We start from the raw sequence: 24,672 nt of genomic DNA, 5'->3' as shown, positions 1-24,672 counted from the left end.
ACCCAGCTCTTACTACAGTTTCCACATAGCGTTAGGGAATCTTACACACGTTAAGCAACTATCACAAAATTGGCTATGACAGGCGCTCTTCTTCCTATTTTACAAATAAGGAAAATGAAGCTTACAGAGATCAAGGCCAAATTCAGGGTGGGGCAGCCATCAGATTGAGCCCAGTCTGACCCTTCACAATTACCTGGTGGGTCTCAAACCAAGAGCAATCACTCACAATGTAAAGCAGAGACGGCACTTAGGATATCACAACACAATTCATAGAGTCTTATTTTTTTATACGTAGGTATGTAGAGATAAGAACACCTAAATGATAAGTCTTAGATGAGATAAAATTGTCTTCTATAATATAAAATAATATAAGGACTGAAGTTCGTTAATAAGTCACGTAGGATAACATTTCTTTTTTCTCCTCCCAATGTTCAATTTCCTTCTTTCATACTTAAAAGATTCATTGTTAAGTTCCTTCTTAAAGGTGTCATTATTTTTGACAGAGTTTAATTAAAATTCATGACTCTAAGAGCATCTTAGTGCAGACTTTAGGATACAAATGCTTGGATTATACTAAAGGGAATTATATATATATATATATATATATATTTTTTTTTTTTTTTTTTTTTTGGTAGAGACAGAGTCAGAGTCTCACTTTACTGCCTTCAGTAGAGTGCCATGATGTCACAGGAATCACAGCAACCTCTAGCTCTCGGGCTTCCACGATTCTCCTGCCTCAGCCTCCTGAGCAGCTGGGATTACAGGTGCCCACCACAACACCCGGCTATTTTTTGGTTGCAGTTCAGCCAGGGCTGGGTTTGAACCTGCCACCCTTGTTATATGGGGCCAGCGCCCTACTGACTGAGACACAGGCACCACTATATATATATATATATATTTAAATGATACTTATCTGACTTTGACATGCCCAGGCAGCTACATAATCATCATAAAACTTAATGTCATCGAAGATTTGTACAAAAAGAGGATGAAAATAATTTACAGTTAAACTGAAAACAATTTGCACTTTTCTCAATCAGATCAATATATTTTAAGACATACTGTGTACTGAATTAGGATCCACTTATCGAGTTGTGGATCTTTTACAAAATCATTGATCCCTCCTCCCTCTTAGATATTCAACCATTTCTCTCTCTACAAGATTGTTCACATCAGCTATTCTCTCACATTCAACAAGTTCTCTTCTTGGGCCTCTCCTCCCCTAAAGACTTTTCTCCCTCTACAATTCCCACACAGACCTCATGCCATGGCATTCCACAGAAATTGCCATTGCTAAGTTCAATAATAACTCCAATAGCAATGGACTAAATAGACACTTTTAAGTGGACGACATATTTAACTTTCAAAAAATATGCGAAGCAGCAGACTACACTCATTCTCCAAACACCATCTTCCCCTGGCTTCCCTGGTGTGCCTACCATTGCTTGCTGGTAATTTCAGATTCCTTTGCAAGATCATCTTCCTCAGATTTCTTACTAACTGGCATCATTCCTTAAGACTTGGGTAGCAGACCTTCTTCTTTTTCACCATACCCTGTCCCTCTGCAATTTACCATCCCTACAAATGTTAATTACTGACTCCACACAGATGACTCATAAAATCCATCTTTGCAGACTACATATATTCTCCAGGCCTGAATAACCATGTGAGGACCTGGTATCACCAATTAACATTCTCAAAATTACTTAAAATTTCAATATATCCAATAATGAGTTCTGCACGTCCTTTCCGCACCTTTCCTTTCAGCACTCCATCCCAGTGACGGGGTCATCCACATAATGAAGCAGAAACCCAGGAGTCATCTTTGATCCCTCTCTCTCTCTCTCCCTTTCTCTGTGCCCCTATATCTAAACCACCTATTGATTTCACTTCCTACATATGTTGAAACCAAGCCACTGACTCCATCTCACTGCTCCCCCAGTTCAAGGCGCCATCATCTGTTATTAGAGTACAACAGTAAATTCCTAACTGGCCTCCCCACATCCAGTCCTGCCTCTCTCCAATTTATCTTCCAAATGGCTGTGTGTGATCTTTTAATGAACACATGTGAGCATGTTATTTCCCTACTCAAAACTCTGCAAAAATTGATTGTTGCTTTTGAGACAGAAATTAAAATCTTTAATACAAATTCTATGGCATTAGCAGGGTCTGGCGTCATCTCTCCAACAACATTTTCCCCACACTGGCTCTCTCTACTCCAACCACACAAATAGAATATGCTGCCCCTGGCCATAGGACCTTTACACATGCTGCCCCATCAGCCAGATAAGTTCCTTCCCTGGTTTCACCCCAGTTACTCCTCCCATCCTTCAGATATCAGCTTACGTATCACTTCCCAGGGAAGCTTTCCTAACCCAAAACAGGGCCAAATCTCCCTTCACCTGTACTCTCAAAGTACCACGTATGTTCCTCCATAACACTTCAGACCAATAATCTGACATTACTTTATGTGATTCCTTGATTTAACGTTTTCCACTTTCATTACTCCATATTCCATTAGACAAACAGATAATTTATGTTTCTCCTGACAACTGTATCTCTACTGCCCATATAACTCCTGACACAAAGTCTCAGTTGAGTGAGATTTTAAGAAATTCTTTAATGTTAAAATCAGTCACAAGAAGATATTGGTGCTAAAAGAAGCCATAACACTCCAACCATAAAATACCTAGTAAGTGCCTAGTAATACTAAACAAATAACTCCAGTTGTACTAAAGAGAAGCTCAAAGACACATGCTCCAGATGGGCAATCTATCAAAAGGCATCAAATTAACAACCTCATCTTGCAGAAGTGAGGTCAAAATTACCTAGATAAAGTAAGGCTGGTCATTCCTACTGATTTTAAATTGGTAACAGTCAGCTATTTTTCTCTAGGCTCATGGAGAAATTTCCATCTTAATTTACCTGAAAGTAGTTCATATTAAATATCTGGAGAAGAATCCAGAACATTGTCTAAAGCAGTTATTCAATATTGCTAAGAACGTTTCACATCTACACAGTTTCTTGTTCTCCTGGGTTTGGGGCAAAGATTCTCAATAAGAGAAGACATTGAGCTTGCTGGACCCAGTTGGTCACCCACCGTAAATGGCCCAATGACACCAGCATGAATTACTAAAATGCCTAAATTAGAGAGATTTCTGGGAAGATTTTAATTCCTAGTAGCTTAATGGGAACTTCTTGTCACTTACTCCTTACTACAGCCCAGTTGTTTTCACATTTACTGTTAGATCCAGAAGACCCAGGGTCAGTAACCTGAGTTTATACAGAGACTACTGTTTGGAGAGTTTTCTTGAAATAATTCCCGCAACGTCCATAGTCATTAAAAGTGTAAATAATAAACTGGACTAAATATCAAAAATAAATTTCTGTAAAACTATTAATCATCATAATATTAATACACACAGTCAAAGAAATATAATAGAAATGATCGCAATAAATCAAACACATGTATGAACAGCCATACATTTCAAATCTGTGTTTTCTGAGAAGTGAAAGTTTAAAATCCACGAGAGAGGATGGGGAGAAGGAGAGGTGTCGGGGGCCGCTCCTCACCTGGGCGCCCAGGTCATTGTAAAGCACCTTCAGGGAGGTCAGCTGCTCGTCCATCTCTTTGGGGTTGTCCGTCTGCTGCTTCTGAACAATGTGCCTCCCTGTCTTGATCACAGTTTCGACTTCAAGTTTCACTTCACTCAAAGTTTTGTACAGTTTCTTTTAAAACAACAACCACAGTAAGACAAATTACACATTGTAATGAAAACCTGACAACTGGAATTATTTCAGAACACGCCTTAGCTGATTGACAGCTAAAACCTAACTATGGAGAACAAAGGGCACTGTCATTCTCAGATTGGGCTCAAAGGTCAAGTCAAGTGAAGTCAAAGTTGTAGTAACTTTTCCTAATCAGACAAGAAAATAAATATGGAGTTTATGCCTGTTTTTAAAAAGGACATTTTTTAAATATTTGTAACAGTACTTGATAATATAAACATTTTTCCTACATAAAATAGGAAAATATTAGAACTAAAACTTGAATGTCTCTCATCTTTAAAATTACATTTTTAAAAAAATCCTCAATGCTCTGACTACAAAAAGTCAACACTGGGACTTCTGGTTGTTAAGATTTGAAACTATTAACATTTATATTTTTGCTTTTATTTCTCTGAAGTGCCAGGTGTATCACAGTGGACGTGCAGGACTGATACAGTGAAAACATATATAAAATTCATAGGTTAAGATGTATACAGGAAATCAGAATTCTATGTGCCAATTTCAGAGCTTTCCTATTCCTAGTTACCTTAAAACCAAAAAGTTTTATTCTGGGCAGATTACATCGTAATCTTAACCTAAAAACCTATCACAGGACATTGTCACCACTGAACTACGCTCCAGGAGGTCAAGTTCAGCATTTGCTTTGATTGCCGCTATATCACAATAAGGAAATAAATGCTTACATATATGCACATACACATTAAAAATTATCCTATCTGTATATTCTTCCTCTCATGTAAGAAACAGACTCGTGGAGAGAGCAGTTTTGAAAAGCACAAACACTTCCCAGCCTTCTCTTGTCCTAACCAGTCACGTGTTAAGTTTCTTCATGATTCTCCAGCAGAACACTAATTCTAAAATTGTGTCGTCTTAGCCGCATTGTTTTTAAATTTCTCTTCAATTGAATTCTAAAGTTCAAGACTAAAAAAGTAATAAAGCCCTCTATATCATTTCCTCTTTCCCATCTTAAGTTTAAACTTCTTTTTAAGCTTATATTTTCCCAGAAAATGAATTTTTTATGCCATAATATTCCAGACATCCACTCTAAGTATAATTTTTTTCTTTACTTCTTAGGCTGAAGCTTCATAAATTAAAAGTTAAAATTTTACTTTCTTTGAAAACGATTTTCTTAATGAAAGAATATTCCTGACATCTGTTCTAAGTATGGTTCTTCTAGCTAACTCAAATTTATCCTGGAAAACTTAGCTTATCAGTCACATTTTGCTGAAGCCTTCTGGAACTTACATGATTAAGATATACTTTCTTTGGGGTTTTCATCATGTTATATACTTTCCAGTCTCTTTATCTCATTACATTGAAATAATTAATTTTACTTTCTCCAAGCTCTCTCTCTTATCCCTTCTAATCTCCTTGGGGAAAAAGACCACATTTCTTATTTTTTAACATGTTTTCCATCATCAATCCCTCTGTTCAGGACACTCTAGGTCAGTGATTTTCAACCAGTGTGCTGTGAAAACTTTTAAAGATCATTAATTAAATTATTTTCAAAGGAAGTTCAAAGCACAGTAAGCATATTCTTTTTACCTTTTTTTTGATCAACATAATTTAAGCGTGCTGCTCAGGTTTAACTATAGATTCATGTGTGCATAAGATAAAAAAGATTGAACAACACTGCTGTAGGATAATGATTGCTGAACCAAAACCAAGTGTTTAAGTGCTGGACTAGTCATAATTGCTGCTGGAAAACCCAGCGGACATGTTAACCCCACAAGCCTCACCATACACTTGTCCAGGTGGGTCTGGATGACATCAGGCTCTGCATCCTTCACATCCAGAATGTGGAGCTCTGCTTTCACACCATCCAGCACGCGCTTACAGTCCAGCATGCGCTGCTCAAAGTTAGCAGGCTTCTGGAAAAGCTGGAACTTTGTGGATACCTCTCGAAGTTTCCTCTGTGTGAGAAATGAAAGTAATAAGCAGTTCATCTAAGAATGATACTCTCTCTCATCAAATGATATTAATACAACAGACACTGCTAAAAATCTGTAAAGCACCAACAAAACATGCAATAACATGACCAAGAAAAGAAAAAACAAATTCCTAAAGGACCTCAGTGAAGTTGCCTAATCACCCATGTGAACTGCACCGCCCAGTGCCATGAATCACTTGACATGCGGTGTCTCCATCCCAGGGATCATACATTTTGATAACAAATTTGGACTGAGCTGGCTGGCCTCGCTGGAATTAAAATTTCATTAATTTTCTCACCCATATGAAAAATATACATCCACAACCTAGAACTCAAAACGCCCTTCATCACAAGTTCAGACTGAAAGTCAATGTCACTCAGACCATTAAGGAACTGGATGTCTGATGCTGCCTCCCACGTGAACTCAGCCTGCCCAGTCCATCAGCCACAGCAAAACTGACAGGGGCTCCGCATTAAAGAAAAAGTCAATATAATGCTAACTTCTAAATCCAGCTCGCTCTGTCATTTCTCAAGTCAACCATAAAAATCAAACAGTATTTTTCCACCCATGCAACAATTTGTTTCTGCTGTCCGAGATGCCATGCACTGTCCATACATCATCTTGCCCCATGGTTTGCATCAGAAAGAATGACTCAGTACTTCCAGGTGATGATGAAGAAGATGGAGAAGAAGAGGAAAATGAATCGTGTTCTTAGAGAAGGTGATGTGGCCGATCACTGATTTGCACATGCTAGAATTCTACCTGTGTTTCATTAGTATTAACTAATATAATTTTACGTATTTGCAAAACACAATTGTTGGTAAAATAGGATGAATATGCATTTCATAAATTGACAAAGGAGAAGAAAACTGCCTTCTGATCCTGTACTTTGAAAGACTGATGTCTGCATTTTATTTTAGTAAACAAATGCTAAAGACATCACACTGGAAATATATGCAATGTTTTTATTACAGACTCCCACTCAGCATTACAGAATTCTTTAGGTTCTTTTTATGATTTCATGAATAGGTCTGAAAATTTGTGACCAACGCTTATTATAACTTAGAGGATTTTATTTCAAATAAGGAATGAATTTGCATTTAAAATTTTAATGCATGTTTTCAAAATGAATAGATAATATAGTACTGTAACTAAAGTCTCCAAGTTCCATATTCACAATATTACACAGTAGTATCCTTAGGCTTTGCCATGTATTAGCCTTTTGGTAGACTGTGCATGTATTTTACCATACGGGGTTTGAAGGTAATGGTATACAACTGCTTTACATGAGTCCTTATGCATCCAAATGTCAAAAATAAGTGGAATGATCTCTTAAAAATAAAAAAAAGAAGACCAAACACATCCAAGGTCACCCAATGACCTCTTTCTCCTTTTCTTTCTACACACAAGATAGTGAAAAGCAAAAGGATGCTCCTTGCCCTCTTTACCTGTAGCACATCCATCTGACTTCCTCCTCGAGCAGTCCTGCCCTCGGGGGAGGCTGGGGGCTGGGGATGTATATTTCTTCTCAACTCCTCAAGAGTTAGCTCATGGGCTGAGATCTCTGCTTGGATTTTCTACAAAAGACGTTGGGAGAGGGAGAGGATGTCTTTTTAAAAAAACATATTAAAAGAAATAATGCAAAAGTTCCATATAGTTATATAATACCTAATATATTTACATAATGGTGACGACCACCTGTACAGGTTTCATTGATTTTATTTTTGAGACAGTCTTACTTCGTCGCCCTGAGTACAGTGCTGAGGCATCACAGTACGCAGTAACCTCAAACTCTTGGGTTTAAACAATCCTCTTGCCTCAGCCTCCTGAGCAGCTAGGACGACAGGTACCCACCACAACACCCGGCTATCGTTTTTCTGTGTAGAGAAAAGGTCTTACTCTGGCTCAGGCTGGTCTGAAACACCTGATCTCAAGCAATCCACTCCTTGGCCTCCCATAGTGCCTGGATTCCAGGGGTAAACACTATGTTGACACCTGGCCTATACAAGTTTTAACAAGTTTTTGGCATAATAATAATAATACAAGCTGCTGTGTTGTAAGACTACCGCGTGCTACCATATGCTAAAGTCCTTGCATTTGTCACTTCTAATGTTTTCCTTATTAAGAAAAAGAATTGTACTAATTCCAAAGAAAACTACAATTAAAAGATGTCGGTCGTTTACCAGGGTTTCACACAGAGAGCAAGAGGTGCCGAGACCCAAGAGCTTCAGTAAGGATAGTCTCTCCTACAAACTCTTAGTTTTCAGTGGCAGGAGAAGTTCTCTTAGAGTTGAGAAAATGAGTACATATGCTCTCTTTTTCATTCAAAAGCCCTGACATCCAGGGCAGTACCTGAGCTTCCTGGGGAACTTGGAAAGCATCTATCCTGTCTGTCAGGTAGGTGGTGAGCTGTTTGTCCAGCTCCCCCAAGCTCTCCTGCAGGACTTGAAGCATGTGATCAGTTTCCCGCAGGACCTGGAGTTGCTTCTCCAAAGAAATCTGCTTGCTCTCTGCCTACACAGGGGAGAAACCGAATCATTAGGTGCTCAGCACAAACATAAATGGCTGAATACATGTGCTTTGGCCACTAAGAGAAATCTAACAAAGCACTAGTTCAAGACTTTAGCTTTCCTTGTAAATAAATAATAACTACCAATGGTAACAATGAAAATGTTCTTACATTTCTTTTTTTTTTTTTTTTTTTGTAGAGACAGAGTCTCACTTTATGGCCCTCGGTAGAGTGCCGTGGCATCACACAGCTCACAGCAACCTCCAGCTCCTGGGCTTAAGTGATTCTCTTGCCTCAGCCTCCCGAGCAGCTGGGACTACAGGCGCCCGCCACAGCACCCAGCTATTTTTTTGTTGCAGTTTGGCCGGGGCTGGGTTTGAACCCGCCACCCTCGGCATATGGGGCTGGCGCCCTACTCACTGAGCCACAGGCGCCGCCCAAATGTTCTTACATTTCATAGGGTCTTACATACCTCGTAGGTGAATTACTAACTTTTACTTCTTTTTATATACGATAAAATTAAAAAATGTAAAGATTTCTTACAGAACAAATTAGACAAAAAATTGTTTTATTATAAATTTAGAGTGTTTTTAGAAATCAGCAAGGTCTGTCAATAAGAACATAAAATATAACAAAAATGTCTATCAATAAACATCTGAATCTTTTTTTCCAAAGTCAAAACAATTTCTAGAGATATATGGGAGGTCTGACAATTAAGTTGATGAATTCATCCCAGAAAAAGTGCTACATACCTCCATGCTGAATATCACTATAGTCACTTTCAAAGTGCTCCCCTTGGGAAGCTGGGCATCAATGCCAGTGCCTAATCCACCCTTCAAAGCGCCTTTTCTAGGATGAGTTCACGAACTTCATTTTCAGACCTCATATAACAACAGCTCTATAAAAGAATTCCAAAATAGCTTTGAACGTTAGACTAGGTGCTGGTGTCAGGGCATAGCTTCCCAAAAGGAGTATCAGCCACAGCGAGATATTGAGCAATGAGGTATATAGCACTTTTTCTAAGATGAGTTCATTAACTTAATTGTCCAAACTCATATGTGTTGAACCACTATATGCTAAGCTCTGGGGTAAAAGCTTGATGCTATTCATCCAATCATCAACAGTTATTATTTAATATGTGCTTAAAAGCATCTAACATCCTCCCAAACTTTCTATAAAAGAACAGTGTCCTGTCTCTAGTGAGTTATATGGGCCTGCAGGTTATGAAACAACCTGGATCTGAACTAAGAGACTATGGCTTTCATAACAGCTTATGTCAAATCGTAATGGCCCTCATAGTTACTAGAATAATATGAGTTATTCTATATATGGCTGTAGTATGAGCCTTAGTGAAAATTAAATAGTTCATAAAATCAAAGATGAATTTTATAAATCAAGTTCCGCCTGCTGTGTAAGTACAAGGTCGATTCTTCCCTCCCCGATATGTCACTGACCTCAATGTTCCCATTAGTATTGGTTACCAACTTTAACCAACATTAGCCAACTTTATAGTTGTTACCAACTTTAACCAACATTAAAACCTTTCCAACATTAAGACTCTATATCAGGGGTCCTCAAACTTTTTAAACAGGGGGCCAGTTTACTGTCCCTCAGACCGTTGCGGGGCTGGACTATAGTTAAAAATATATATATAAACAAATTCCTATGCACATATCTTATTTTGAATTAAAAAAAAAAAACGGGAACAAAGACAATATTTAAAATGAAGAACAACTAAAGTTAAATCAATAAACTTATCAGTATTTCATTGGGACCTATGGGCCTGCTTTTGGCTAATGAGATGGTCAATGTCCGGTTCCATATTTGTCACAGCTAGTCGTAACAAGTGATGCAAGTGTGCATCAGTTAGTCCGAGACTGAGAGGAGGAGTCGAGAGACAGAGAGGAGGGAGCGGACAGTGCCGCGCACACTCCACACATGCGCACTGGAGCAGGACAGGCAGTGGCGGCAACACCACCCTGAGGGCCGGATCAATGTCCTCGGCGGGGCCGCATCCTGCAGGCGGTACTTAGAGGACCCTGCTCTATATGCTACGGGGCTTAGGGTCAGCTCCATCTCATCAGGACCCAGTCAACACTCACACGGTTCTTACCAGATGGCTCAGATCTTCATATCGGCTGTTAAAAGCCTCCAGTTTCTCACTGATTATATCATCGAGAATCCCACCATCAATCAGAGTCTGGCCAAGTTCTCGGATCTGGGTACGATTATCGGCTGGGTGACGCAAAACAGATTCCAGAGACTGTTCCAGGGACAGGAAAAAAAAAAAAAAATCAATGCTTTTACTAAGACAAAATGTATCAAAGATCCTAAAAATGTCCATTTTTTAAACAAGCAATTCTATTTTCTAGAAATCTATCTAAGGAATAAGACCAGAAATTAAATAAATTACTAATTCATAAAAATATCCATCATAGGGCGGCACCCATAGCTCAGTGAGTTGGGCGCCGGCCACATATCCTGAGGCTGGAGGGTTCCAGCCCGGCCCAGGCCCTCTGAACAACAATGACAACTGCAACAAAAAAAAAAAATAGCCAGGAGTTGTGGTGGGCAACTGTAGTCCCAGCTTCCTAGGAGGCTGAGGCAGGAGAATCACTTAAGCCCAAGGTCTGAGGTTACTGTGAGCTGTGACATCACAGCACTCTACCGAGGGCAACATAGTGAGAATGTGTCTCAAAAAAAAATCCAGAAATCAGCATGAATATGATGATATAATTCTATACAAATAATTTCAAAAATTATTAATTATGTAGAGAAAAGCTTATGGTATGATGCAATGTTGGAAGGCAGATAATAGTACTATACAAGCAAAATTATCTCAACTGTCATTAATTATATTACTAAAATAGGTAAAAATGACATTATTTTTCTATGACAGACACAGTATAGACGCACTGTTTTATCCATACATTCTGTGTATATGTAAATCTAATTAATAATATAGACTAAATATTATTCCCATTTTACAGATGGGAAAACTGAAGTTGAGAGAGGTTAAATAATTTAAATAAAAGAAGAGTGAAGATTCTATCTGGGCTCCAAAGCCTTTGTGACCCCAAAGCCTTTGATGCAATATACTACTTTCTAAGTGTGTATGGAAAAAATAATAATAATAATTAGGAAGAGACACACAAAATGTTTAAAAGCGTTTATCAGAGTTTCCTTTATCATTTCTCTATTTTCCGTATTTCTAGAATGTATTGTACATAAACTTTCATATTGGGAAAATATTTTTTAAAGTAAGCTTTTCATATTTTTCATTTTTTTTTAATCTCTCCCTCTGCTTTATTTGAGAAGTGACATCTTTATTCCAGCAGAGCCTCCATCTCCCAGATGGAGAATGCAGGTGCCACATTTCAGTCTTGTGAGTATGTCTGACCTCAGTCATCCACTCAAGGCACACATCCATGTTATTACAGTTTTTAAAACATATGTACCTTCCATCTTTCTTTCTTTTTTCTTTTTGGCCAGGGCTGGTTTGAACCCGCCACCTCCAATATATGGGGCCGGTGCCCTACTCCTTTGAGCCACAGGTGCTATCTCTGGTGCCCTACTCCTTTAAGCCACAGGCACCACCCCTTCCTTCTTTCTTTTTATAAGCAAACCTACTCCTCTTTACATTGTAATTAAGTTAAGAAGTAGTCATTAAGTCACCATGTGCCACACTCTTGCTGGGAACTGAGGAACAACAAAGAATCAAAGAATAAGGTGCATTTCTCAGCCTCAAAGAACTTCAGGGCCAGACGTGATGACAAGTTCCTGTGACAGGGTCCCACATACGTCTCAGTTACTTTGCTCTCAGCCTGTCTTTTTACTTTCAATATCTGAAGGGAACAGACTAGAAGCCACTGCAAACGAAGTCATTCCTGTGCTTAGAGACTACAAGTAACTGTACGATGAAACAGGAGAGCAGGTGTCCCAATTACAGAGGGCTCTGCGCAGGGACTGGAAAATAAATGGGAAAACCACTAGAGTGCTTTGCCACGTCTAAAATGTACAGGCTGCCACTTCACGGGGCTGATGCAGCGGTCACCAATGACCTAAGTACACTTGATGATATAAACACTTCAGGCTACAGAAGACAATGCCAAGTGACACTGAAAACCACCGAGGAAGGAAATGGGTTTGCCCAATAAAACATCATGTTACTCTTTTTAAAACCCATGTAGCCTCCTCACAACAACAAAAACGCCCCCCAGAACACGGGTTCCACCTCGAGGGCTTCGTTGACAGCATCCGTCTTCTCAGGCAGGGCCTCTGTGCTCTTCACGCGCTCTTCCAAAGTGTTTAACCAGCTGGTTTCAAGATCCAAATAGTGAAGCAGCTCGATCCAACAAGACCAGACCTCCTAAACCACAAAACAACGTAAATTAGACAAGAAGCCATTTCGTCCATCGGAACTGGAGCGCTACCCGTTCTCTTTAATCAGTAATCATTTCATTTAGATGTAAGTGTATCTGGGAATTTGGAGACCGATAAAGTTGGATTTTCAAACAAATGAAACAAACTTGAATACTTCAATAGATGGTATTAGACCAGCTGGTGGGGAAGGGGACAAAGAGAAATGGAAAAAAAGCCACCACACTCTTTCCATTAAGATAAATTCCAGATCTGACTTAAATATCAAAACTCAAACTATATAATCAGTAGGGGGGTAAAGAGAAAAACTTTGTTTTTTAAATAAAGGGGAAAAATCACTCATAAATTCTTTTAATAATTTTATAAGAATTGAAATTTCCTGGGCCCCACCCCTCTCCAACTCAGAGCTAACTGACGTAGAGTTTGCTGTACAGTCAATCTTTTTCTAAATGCAGAAGACATTTCTATTTAAGAAGAGAGCCCTGCCAGGCTCAGCAGTCCATTCCTATAATCCTACACCTTTGAGAGGCTGAGGCAGAAGGATTCCATGAGGTCAGGAGTTCAAGACCAGCCTGGGGAACAGAGTGAGACCCCATCTTTATATAAATATTTTTTTAAATGTTGGCCAGGGGTGGTAGTGTCTGTGGCTCCACGAGTCCAGGAATTTGAGGTTACAGAGAGCTATGATGATGCCACTGCACTCCAGCCTAGGAGACAGAATAAGTCCCTGTCTCTGGAAAAAAAGAGAGAGAGAGAGCGCACCACAGCTCACCCCAAATGGAGTTATGCTTTTCCTACTGTGTAAGTTGCTATCACTCATTCCTCACCACTACATTTTCCATGTTGGGGGGAAAAAGGGGGCAGAAATATTTATTCCATATAAGGGACCTATTTAACGTACGTGAGTGGTAAATTTAAGAGGAGTGGGTTTGTCCTCTTTGGGATCTACTGACTGAGTAAAGACACACTCCAGTCTGGCTGCATATGAGGTATGCTTTCCAAAACAAGGCCAGCGAATGTTTCTAAAGGGGGCCAAACAAAAAATAGTTTAGATTTTAGGGGCCCCATTCAGTCTCTGCCATTGATTCTTTGTGTGTGTGTGTGTGTGTGTGTGTGTGCACGTGTGTACACATGCGTTTTCCAATCCATTAGAAATACAAAAACTATTCTCAGTTAACCAAGCATACAAAAAATGTCACAAGCGAGATTTACACCCTCAGCCGCAAATTTCTCTTCGGCTGAGAGCAGAAGGAAAAAGAGGTTTCTAGCCCCCTACAAGCCAAAAAGCAGACCACAAGTCTGCTTAGATGCCAGCAGAGCCTCTTTTCTTTCTTTTTTTCTTTCTTTCTTTACTTATTTGTTTAATTTATTATTAAATCATAGCTGTGTATATTATGCAATCATGGAGCACCATGCACTGGTTTTATATACCATTCGACATATTTTCATCACACTGGTTAACATAGCTTTCCTGGAATTTTCTTAGTTACTGTGTTGAGACATTTACGTTGTACATTTAGTAAGTTTCACAGGTATCCTTCAGAGCCTCTTTTCTTATGGGGAAAAAAGACAACTCATAGAAAAATCACTCCCAAGAAGCAGACTAATTCCCAATCAAGTAGCTTTCTTACAAACCACTCTCAATTATAGATACTATCTCAGCACAACACTGATTCAGAATATGCAAGTAATGAGTGAATTTAGATTAAATATGGCAGTTGCCATTTAATACCATTTCAGGATGTACTTTGATACCAAAATTTGTTTTAGGTTGAGTTGAATTTAAATCAAATTGTTATAAATTGAAATGTTTCTTCGATATTCCAACAAGGTATAGACAAAACTTATACTAAGGTTAAACAAGCAAAAACTTAGTTTTATCTAACAACAACAAAAAAAAACTCACACACAGAATCATCTACATCTTAAATCTAACGTCCAGAGAGACAAAAAGGTACTTTATCTAAGGCACAGCAAACTACCAACATATTTAAGTTCCACTCTCCCTTCAGAGGAAGGAAGTTAGAAGTTCCACTCTCTAACTTTCGACACCACTCAAAATAAAAGAACTTCAATTCATGTCTGTGTACTCCCATCAGGCAAAACAAAGCAGATCTTACAACATCTTCAGAAATTTGAGGACTGGACCAAACACTACAGATCATCTGTAACATAAAAAGCTTGATCACATCCATAAAAAAAAGGAAAGTCGGAAAATATTAAAAGATTTTTCCCAAGAAATTTCATGGGATGTTCATCAGATGAACAGATCTTCACCTCCTATTTTTTTTTAATATCTCTTTCGTTTTTATCTACTCCCCCAAGAACGACTTTTTCCTTACCATCAGTATTTAAAAGAAAATAAAGTTTTTTTCCAAAGGTCAGTTTAGAAATGGTCAGCACATTGCAAAGTTGATTGCAGAACTGACAAAAACAACATACCTCTAGAGTGTGGCACTTTCCACGAATTCTATTGCAAAGAAGTTGGTAATTCTCCAGCACAACATTCAGCTCAGACGTCAATTCCTGGCCACCAGAGGGCACTTTGGTAGCTAATAACTTGATGTTGTCTTTGAGAATCTTCACCCTCACCTCCTTCTGCAACACATCCTCCTTTGCCCTCTGTTCCAAGACAGGACACACTTGAAAATCATCTCCCTTCACACTTTATGGGGGCAAGACATGATTGCAAGAGGGACTTTACCTAACAATAGCAATCAGTGTAACTGGCTTATTGTACCCTCAATGAATCCCCAACAATAAAAAAATAAAAAAATAAAAAAAAAGAAAATCATCTCCCTTTCTCAGTAACCAATTTCAGTCTTTCTTTTGGAAATAACTAAACCAAAGTTAAAATGTCTGATGATTACAACTGCTGGTGTGGAACATTATTTAGGTAATCACTGCAGGGAGTGTTTTTGAAATGAGATTGTTAACACTGAAAACTTGCGCATGCATCCCAACCTACCTAGCACCCAGAAACATTTTCACTGCATAACAGCAGCGTTAACATCTATGTTATCCTAAACTATCTTTCCTGACATTAAATTATTTCAAATTCTGAGTCCTAGATAAGAATCTAAGTGAATTAATTATAACTGATCACTGGAGGGCTAAGCATATGAGACTGAAATTCATGAATTTTCACAGAAATAGATGTGTACCATGGTAAAGGTATCCTTTACAAAGTTCTCCAAATGATTGAAACGTATTTTTTTCCTCCTAGAACACAGGCATTTCCAAGGTGATAAAGTTAAATTGGGACTCTCTGATCCAGAAATGGCTATTTCCCTGACTTCACAACATGAACACTCTCACATTCAGGAAATCAACTTGAAACAGATTTTTCACTTTCCCTTTCAGCTGTCTCTCCTGCTTAATGGTTTTGAACTTCCCCATTTTGGGGGAAAGTAATTAAGTCTAGTGTTTTTTAAGTTGCTAGGCTGTTTGAAAGAATAAAAATAAACAAAATGTTGACCAATCAAGGATTTTAATCTCATTTTTCTAAACTCTCGTCTACAGTAACTTTAGAAAATCCCAAACTACAATGTTAGTAAGTGTAAAAGAAAAGAATAAATGAAATTAAAATAATTGTTAACTTGGTGGGCCACCTTTAAAATACCGTATCTACTGAACATCTAAAAATCTTTCAGGCTAGACACAGTGGTTCACCCCTGTAATCCTAGCACTCTGGGAGACCCAGGAGGATAGACTGCCTGAGCTCACGGGTTCGAGACCAGCCTGAACCAGAATGAGACCCCATCTCTAAAAATAGCTGGGCATTGTGGCAGGTGCCTATAGTCCCAGCTACTTGGGAGACTAAGGCAAGAGGATCGCTCAAGCTCAAGAGTTTGAGGTTGCTATGAGCTATGATGCCATGGCACTCTACCAGGGGGACAGAGTGAGACTCTGTCTAAATAAATAAATAAATAAATAAATAAAAATTTCAAAAACAGTTACATGAAATAAGATGTTTCAGTGAAAATAACACTTCAATGAAGGTCTCTTGTCATGTTTACTTTGACTTATACGCTATAATAATGCATGAATGTCAGATGATCCTGTAAAAATAACTGCACAGAGATTTTTGCTATAGTTACACTTCCAGGGAAGTTAACTTTGGGGTAAAACAGTCTGTGTTCATTTAAGCTTATAGAAAAAAAAAAAAATAGCCTTTCAGACATGACCTCCTTTGGTCTTGAACATTCAAGGGCAGTGAAGCAGTGATAGAAATTTGGGGATGAGCTACTCGGGAGGCTGAGGCAAGAGAATCGCTTAAGCCCAGGAGTTGGAGGTTGCTGTGAGCTGTGTGAGGCCATGGCACTCTACCGAGGGCCATAAAGTGAGACTCTGTCTCTACAAAAAAAAAAAAAGAAATTTGGGGATGATGCCCGGTTCTTTCATTATACCAAAAAAGAGAGTGCTCAGGATTACTGACAGCACAATACAAGCTTCTAGGAAATAGACCCAGTGAATCCAACGCTGTGAAATTCCTTGATACATTCCTACTACTCTTACCACCTGCTCTAAGAAAGTTTTGGATCCACGTGCACTCCACAGATTCCCTGGGGGATCACTACCTGGTAAAATACAGATAAATCCCAACCAATTCAGGAAGTCTTTCTTGTTCCTTGGAAAAAAATAATTCTTCCTGAAAAATTGTGGCAATAGATAGTGGTGATGGTTGCAAAACATTCGGAACATAATGTCACTGAATTGTGCACTTAAAAGTTGTTAAAATGGCAAGTTTTATGTTAGATATACTGAGCCCACTAAAAATATACAATTAATTCTTCCTTATGCCTACTACCCAGATGTTTTCAAGGCATTTTCTGTGGCTTCCCAAAGTTCTGCCCTAAGAGATTGTCTCCAGGGTCTTCCTGGACTCAACTCATGAGCCAGGCTGAACAAATGGACTCTTAATTTTCTTTCCCCACTAAAATCAGAGCAGCAGTCATCCCCCTTTTTAAAATCTGAAATCCAACCATGAAAGATGCTGTGTACACAATGGTGCTTTACAGCTATCCAATGATGGATGAGTTGGTTTCAAAGGGAGGAGGGGAGGCGTGAAGCCTGGAGCCGCTGGCTGTCCCAGCCTCACCTTCATTTCTTCCACAGCACTCTCAAGCTCCTCTGGTGACTTGTACTCAAAGTCCCGCTCCAGGTACTCCTCCTCTGCCTGCGCCATCCACTCCTGCATCTCCGCCAAGTCTTTCTTCAGGTTCACTGCTTTTTCCTGACTTTCAGACAACCTACTTTTTTGAATAGCAATCTAGAAAGGAAAAGCCATTCCCCAAACAAACAAATTTTAGTATATTCAATGCCAATTTCCAGTTTTTAATACTTAAAGACACAGGGATAACTTTCCACAACAAAAGCTTTGACACATTTTGTGCTGATACTGTGGCTTATATGTAATAATGAGAACAACACTGTAACTGGAACTCTAGACCACATTTTGGATGTCCATAACATAATCTGGACATCTCTAGGACAGTCTTGAAAATGCACAACTGCTGACGGTAATCCAGATGGAGGGATCCAGGCTAAAGCAATAAGGCCCTCCTACCACGTGAGTTTATTGTGAAAAAACAATCCTGAAAGCAACCAAAATGTGCATTTTCTCCTTTTACACAGATTTCCCCATTAGGATCTCACTTCTAAAAGGCAAAAAGGGAGAGGTTGCTATTAAAGTTGTTCATAAAACACTGCTCTATAAAATTTTGATTTTGATAATCTACTTTATTTATATATCCCACGTAGATACACACAAATATTCTTCAAAAATATCAAATAGATATTTGTCAGGTTCTGATTCAGTGAGTTAGTTAAAAACTTCACAGAAGTCCAGAAATATTTTCAGGGAGCTCCTGCCATATCCAGGGCTGACTTTTACCAGGGAAGAGGGCAGCACTCTGCAGTCATAGTCTAACCTGCCCTTGACATATTCGGCTCCTGCTCACATGAAATGTCACAGCAGCAGCCACCTTACCAGGGCTTACTGGGCTCCTAAGCTGACAGTAGCCAAAGGCCAGCATAGGAATAGGATGGTTTTCACAAGTGTGAGGGTGAAGCAACAGTTAGCGGTTTTCCTGGTCCCTCCCTCGAAACAGGACCCCAGTCACAAACATCAGAGACAAACAGGAGCTTTCCCTACACTGCCCCCACATGCACCCTAGGAGCCAGTGCCAGCAACACACACAGCCCAGTTCTCAAGCCGTGCTACTCAGGAAGTTAAGCTGGTGGTGAGACTTTCACATATATACATGCACACACACATTCTTGGAGCCCACTTCCACAAAGTCCTCTATACTAGTACTTTTTGAACAGTAGGCAGTTATATAATTTTCAAGAATCCACAGAAAAATGTGAAAAATAAAGACCTGTTATGAACATTTTTTTTAAAAACCTCAAAATTATAATTAATTATCCTGAGATGATATGCCTTCTATTTTGGAGGCCCTAAAATGTTCTTTCTTTCATGATAGCACGGATATAATAGGGGAAATAGACTGTTCTTGTTTACTGATGTGTTTTATATCCTGGCTCCGGCGCCTGTGGCTCAGTCAGTAAGGCGCCGGCCCCATATACCGGGGGTAGCGGGTTCAAACCCGGCCCCGGCCAAACTGCAACCAAAAAATAGCCGGGCGTTGTGGCGGGCGCCTGTAGTCCCAGCTACTTGGGAGACTGAGGCAAGAGAATCGCTTAAGCCCAGGAGTTGGAGGTTGCTGTGAGCTGTGTGAGGCCACGGCACTCTACCGAGGGCCAGAGACTCTGTCTCTACAAAAAAAAAAAAAAAAAATTTGGTAACATTGTTTGTCCAAAACCACTTCAATGTTTCTAATAGTCCATGAAATACAAGAGTCTAGAATTGCTCTAGAGATAATTATGGTTACCTCCTTGCTCAGGGATGCTTAAAAATGTCCTATATATATTTATTCCCATGTTTTGAATCAATAATAATTTACAATGAATTCTTTGTTGTCATATGTATGTGGATGGATGGACGGATGGACACAGACAGAGACTTCTTCTTCTTGCCTTCCTAGCTCCTCCAAGCCACTTCCAAACCATTTCCCTCTTTACTCACCCCCAAACCCCAGTTTCTTCAGGTACATGGCATCAGTTTATAGCACATCCAGAAAAATGTACATTTGCCTAGGACATTAGATGATAGTGTAAAATTATCACTTTCTTAACTGCAGTAATGATAGTGTGGTTTTGTAGAACGCCCCTTACAGGAGAAGCATGCTGGAGTATTTAGGAGTGAAGGGTTATGATGTTTTCAACTCCCTGTCCAAAGTACGTTTCTAGCAAAAAATAAAATATGTGTGCGTGTGCATGTGTGTAAAAAGAGGGGCAGGCAGGGAGAAAAAGCAAACAGGAAAGCCTAGCGAGTCTCTGAATAGGTGTGTAGGTGTCCTTTGTATTATTATTTCAACTTTTCTTTACATTCAAATATGCTTGACATAAGGATGTCGGGGTAAAACAACAACAAAATATTCAGTTAAGCAAATAGAAGTTTTTCCTAAATAAACATCAGCCAAAAGCACCGGATTAAGAAACCTGTCCTGTCCACAGGGCTGTGCAACACGCCTGTTTCACGTGTTCTCCTCTATTTTTCATCCCTGTGTCAGTCACTGCAGCTGTACACAGTGTCACCGTTACATCACTGAGGAAATGAGAGCGATCAGGAGAGACCTTCCTCCCGGTCCTGCTGCCCCACGTGGTTCCCCCCCCCCCCGCCCATCACCCCGGAGGGCGAACTCACAGCAGTGTCCTCTGCCGCGCGATCACAGACCTCGCCTGGGAAATGGCCTCATCGCAATCCCTTCTGCCTCCTTTCTTTCTCTGTCTAAACGAGGCCCTCCTCTTCAGCATGCGAACATCCTATAATATCTCTCATTCTTAAAAACAACCAAAACACCTCTCTGGATCCTCATCTCTGGCACACATCCATTTCCCTGCTCCCCTAAACAGAGAAATTTCTCCAAGTGAACCCTACCTGTCCCAGTTCCTCACGTCCCACCACCTGCTCAACAATCTCCATTGTGACTTTCTTCTCCACTACTCTGTGGCACTCACTTTTCTCAACATCAATAAAAGCCTCTGTCTTTTCCTCATATCGGACTTTAAGCTTGATTTTCAATTCTGATCGGCCTCAGCAGTGATCAGCACTGGACACAATGAGCTTCCTCCACTGGCCTCTGGGACCCCCAAGGGTCTCCCCTCTTACCGACCTTTCCTTCTTAGCATCTAGCATCTCACATTTAACACTTCCAGAATAGAGATCATCATTCCACCTGCACCCACACAAGCTTCTCCTCCCTGAGTCTTCATTATTCCAGTTAAAGAGTACCACGGTTCACACAAAGTGGCAGCTTTGCAAAAATCCCAAGCTGTCCTTGATCATTTCACTTTTCTTCTATTACACATCTAATTCTTCACTTGGGTCCCCTGTTTTCAAAATATAGTCCAAACCCAGTATTTTTGATGACCTCCATCACTACCTTCCTAGTGCCAGGGGCCGTCTGCTGTCTCCAAGTACGATAACCTCATACGTGTTCTTCTTGTTTTCATTCTTGCCTTTCCAGAGCAAAGTATCCACATGAAAGCCAGTGTGCTCGTCTAAGATCCCTATCACATGTCACTCCCCTGCTCAAAACCCTCAAATTGCTTTCTATGTAACATCACACCTGAAACAAAATCCAAAGACCTTGCCTGCAAGCCTATGTCTAATCCATCCTCTGTTGACCTTCAACGTCATATATTCCTGTTCTATAATCCCCTAACTCCTCTCTGCTCTACATAATTTTTACAAAATTTTGCAATAGATTCTCTATGGGTTGGCCACCTCTTTGTAAAATTTTGTAATGAATATTTTGTAGATAAATGTCCATTTAGCTACCATTTCCCATTTTTCCTCCTATGTGTGAGGACTTTTGGAATGCCCTGGATTCCAGCTACACTGTCCTCATTCTTTATTGAACACAGAAAGCTCATTCTGACCACTGAGATTTAAAATTTGCTTTTCTCCATGCATAGATGTTCTTACCCGAACCTCACATAGCTTCCTTTACTTTACTCAGTTCTCTATTAAATGTCCTGGTCTCAAAATCCCTGATCGCCCTCTTTGAAATAACCCACCTAACCCTAACCCCTTGCGAGTCCTACCTCACATTATTATTCATTTTCCATCTGCCTCACTATAATTCAAGCTCCTAATGGGGAGTTCATTTGTCCTTGTTCGATGCTGCGTATCCAGTGTCTAGAATGATGCCTGAACTAAGGCAGCTGATGAATAAATATGTGCTCATTATATAAATGATGAAAGCCGTAACTATTGAGTCACATACTCAGATGTTTTAGGAGTAAAGCAAATAACATAAATGTGTGTGTTAAGCTGGATTTAACACAAGAAGAAAAAGTGAATCCCAGGCCAAATTAGACAATCAGTATATTCCCTTAATTTTAAAAAAAAAAAAAAATACACCTTTCTTGGCACATGTGCTGTAATTGTTAGATCAGGTTTTCAAATGGCATGGGTTATAAAATTGCTTTAGTCACTCAAGAGAAGCCACTGTCTACACCTCTTGAAAACCACAGAGAGTATGACTGAAAAGCTCACCTCCTTGCTAAACTTCTCCAGTTGGGTCTGACAGTCAGCTAGTCTCGTGTGCACCCACGCTTTGATTCCAGCAACTGGACAACTTCGAAGGTTAGTCTCTATTTCTTTCATGTTTTTCAGAGATGATTCAACAGTTTCTATTTCATTGACAAAGGCCTGAACACATAAAATATGCCCATGTTGAATTCATTCCTACATAAGTGACACCGTAATTCTAGCCTATCTGCTTGCATCCCTGCAAATATTATAGAAGCAGATTCTGGCTTAAGAGTCAGGACATTTAACTACTTCAGATCGATCGTGCCTTATGAAATTCATTTCACCTGGTGCCTCACACAGCCATCTGCCAAATGAGATTGGAAATACTTGACTCTCAGTAGGGAATAGTCTTTTAATTAATTTAGAGAAGCCTGATGATTTCACCAAATATAAATTATACTCAGAATTACTAGCAAATTTTGTTTCTTCAATATGTATTTCTTAAATCCTCACTATGTGGCACAAGAAAAGCAATATACAATTGGCTCCCAAGGAACTATTCTCCCGTTAACCCATCCAAAAATGCTACAACAACGATAGCCAAACGTAAAAATAGGAATGCTCTGTCAGTCTTTTATTAGCTATAAAGTAAAAGGATGAAAGATATTTTATCCAGGTTTAATTCCATATCATATTCTTACAATTTTAATAATGGCAGCAAATAACAAAGAAAAAGAAGAAAATGTTATTTATTACAACAGATTTCCTCAGATCAGCAGAACTCACAGAGCATTGGTCTAGCTGCCTCTGTAGACCTGTGGCGTCTCCTTGGGCAGCCTGCTCTTTCATTAGGAAGTCTTTCACACCATCCGTCCACTTCTCAATGGCTTTTGAATCAGCCTAAATGAAACACAATAACAGAGGAGGATATTACTCAGTGACATTCAACTACATGGCAAGATCTACAGCTAAAGGGGAGAAAGGGCAAGTTTTCAAAACATTGATAGTATCAGTTTCATTTATTTTATTTCATCTTCTAAATCTTCCAACTCTGAAAATAATTATTTTCTTCATTCTGGGCTAAAATCCTCAAGAGATGACAGCTCAGTAATCATTCTAAAAATTTTAAAACACTTTCCAGTGAACCAAGCTATTTTGCCCAAATGTAAGCAACCTCTTTGCTTAAAAATTCCAAGTATACACAGCTATGATTTAATAAAATAAAAAAAAAAATTCAAAGTATAGGGAAAAATGTTTTTCTAGGTATAATCAGCTTCAACACCTTTTCCTGTCACATAACTTAGAAAAAAATCTTCTTATGTTAGCTCCTCGGGGGCAGGAATGAACAAATAGCATAGGGAATGGAATACAATAGATTGTTCTTAGATCAGTTGTTTGGATGCCTTATTATCCGAGACCCCAAGATAGTCCAACATGTGGTAACCATCCACTGCAATACAGTTATTGTCTATGGTGCTGAGGGTTCAAAGACAATGAGGAAGCAAACATTTTGCAGACAGAGACTTCAGAGGGGGTAACACCGAAAATGGGCCTTAAAGAATGCACATGTAAATAATTAGATGCAACTTGATTTCCAGTTCTAAAGTGATGGTCATTTCTTTCCAAGAACTCCCTCCCTTTCTATCATTAAACAGACTCACTTGTTAATTTCCCTAGTACTGAGCTGAAATTTTTTTGCTTCTTCAATGTTTTGCTTCTTGTTCATTCCTAGGAAGAGACAAATTTGCTTTTCTGTTCAAAAAAGCCCTTCAGGTTAGAAGGCAGCTGACATGTTTTTCTCTAGTATTCTGTTGATTCAACATTCCCAATCTTTCCTCTGATGTCTACAGGACATGATACTGGGTAGTGCACACACCACTGTATCAACATGCTCTGGAAACTACATCCATTTTCTACTGTCCTTAAAATACCACTGAAGCGAAATATTTTTATGCTTAACAATGTTGGACACCACGACAGAAATTAACTTATGGATAGTATACTCATAAAATGCCATGTAAAATATTTTTATTTCTATTTTTCTTATTGTAGAGTTATTTCTTTTGTTTTTTTGTTTATAGATCATTCATTCACAATATACATTTAACCAACCCTCCAATATTCCCATAAACTACCTTAAAATACATTTCCTTTTCGTATTTTGTTTAATTGATATCTGTAATAAATTCAGAACTTGATAATTACAAATATAAAATTTTGCCTTGTTAACAATCATAGCTAATAGCATAACAACAAGCTCACAAAACATTTCAAATTTTTAGTCATTTAACTGTCCCATCAGCTCCTCCTCCCAGCTATCTCTCACCTACGAATCTGACAGAGGGGTGTCCTTTTTCTATTTTTGTTGTTATGTTTGTTGAGCGAAAAATAAAGCCAGTGACAGGGCCTACCCAAGCATTTACCCATAAGGACACCATTTCATTGATTAATGGACA

General features: G+C 39.2%; 1 protein-coding gene across 7 annotated transcripts in view; it reads right to left on the bottom strand.

The window, feature by feature from the left end:
• Positions 1-24,672, bottom strand: part of UTRN (utrophin) — a 533,531-nt gene that overhangs the window by 324,177 nt on the left and 184,682 nt on the right. For all 7 annotated transcript variants that reach the window (XM_053590883.1, XM_053590887.1, XM_053590886.1 and 4 more), the window contains 10 exons: positions 23,003-23,116; positions 22,238-22,393; positions 17,711-17,881; positions 15,052-15,231; positions 12,464-12,598; positions 10,343-10,492; positions 8,073-8,234; positions 7,169-7,297; positions 5,529-5,702; positions 3,574-3,729 (listed from right to left, as the gene is read on the bottom strand). In XM_053590883.1, the coding sequence (XP_053446858.1) occupies positions 3,574-3,729; positions 5,529-5,702; positions 7,169-7,297; positions 8,073-8,234; positions 10,343-10,492; positions 12,464-12,598; positions 15,052-15,231; positions 17,711-17,881; positions 22,238-22,393; positions 23,003-23,116 (1,527 nt within the window). The remainder of the gene's footprint in view (positions 1-3,573; positions 3,730-5,528; positions 5,703-7,168; positions 7,298-8,072; positions 8,235-10,342; positions 10,493-12,463; positions 12,599-15,051; positions 15,232-17,710; positions 17,882-22,237; positions 22,394-23,002; positions 23,117-24,672) is intronic.

The sequence above is a fragment of the Nycticebus coucang genome, chromosome 5 (assembly GCF_027406575.1).
Source record: "Nycticebus coucang isolate mNycCou1 chromosome 5, mNycCou1.pri, whole genome shotgun sequence".
In the NCBI taxonomy this organism is placed as follows: domain Eukaryota; kingdom Metazoa; phylum Chordata; class Mammalia; order Primates; family Lorisidae; genus Nycticebus; species Nycticebus coucang.
This window is presented reverse-complemented; position numbering and strand designations above follow the sequence as displayed.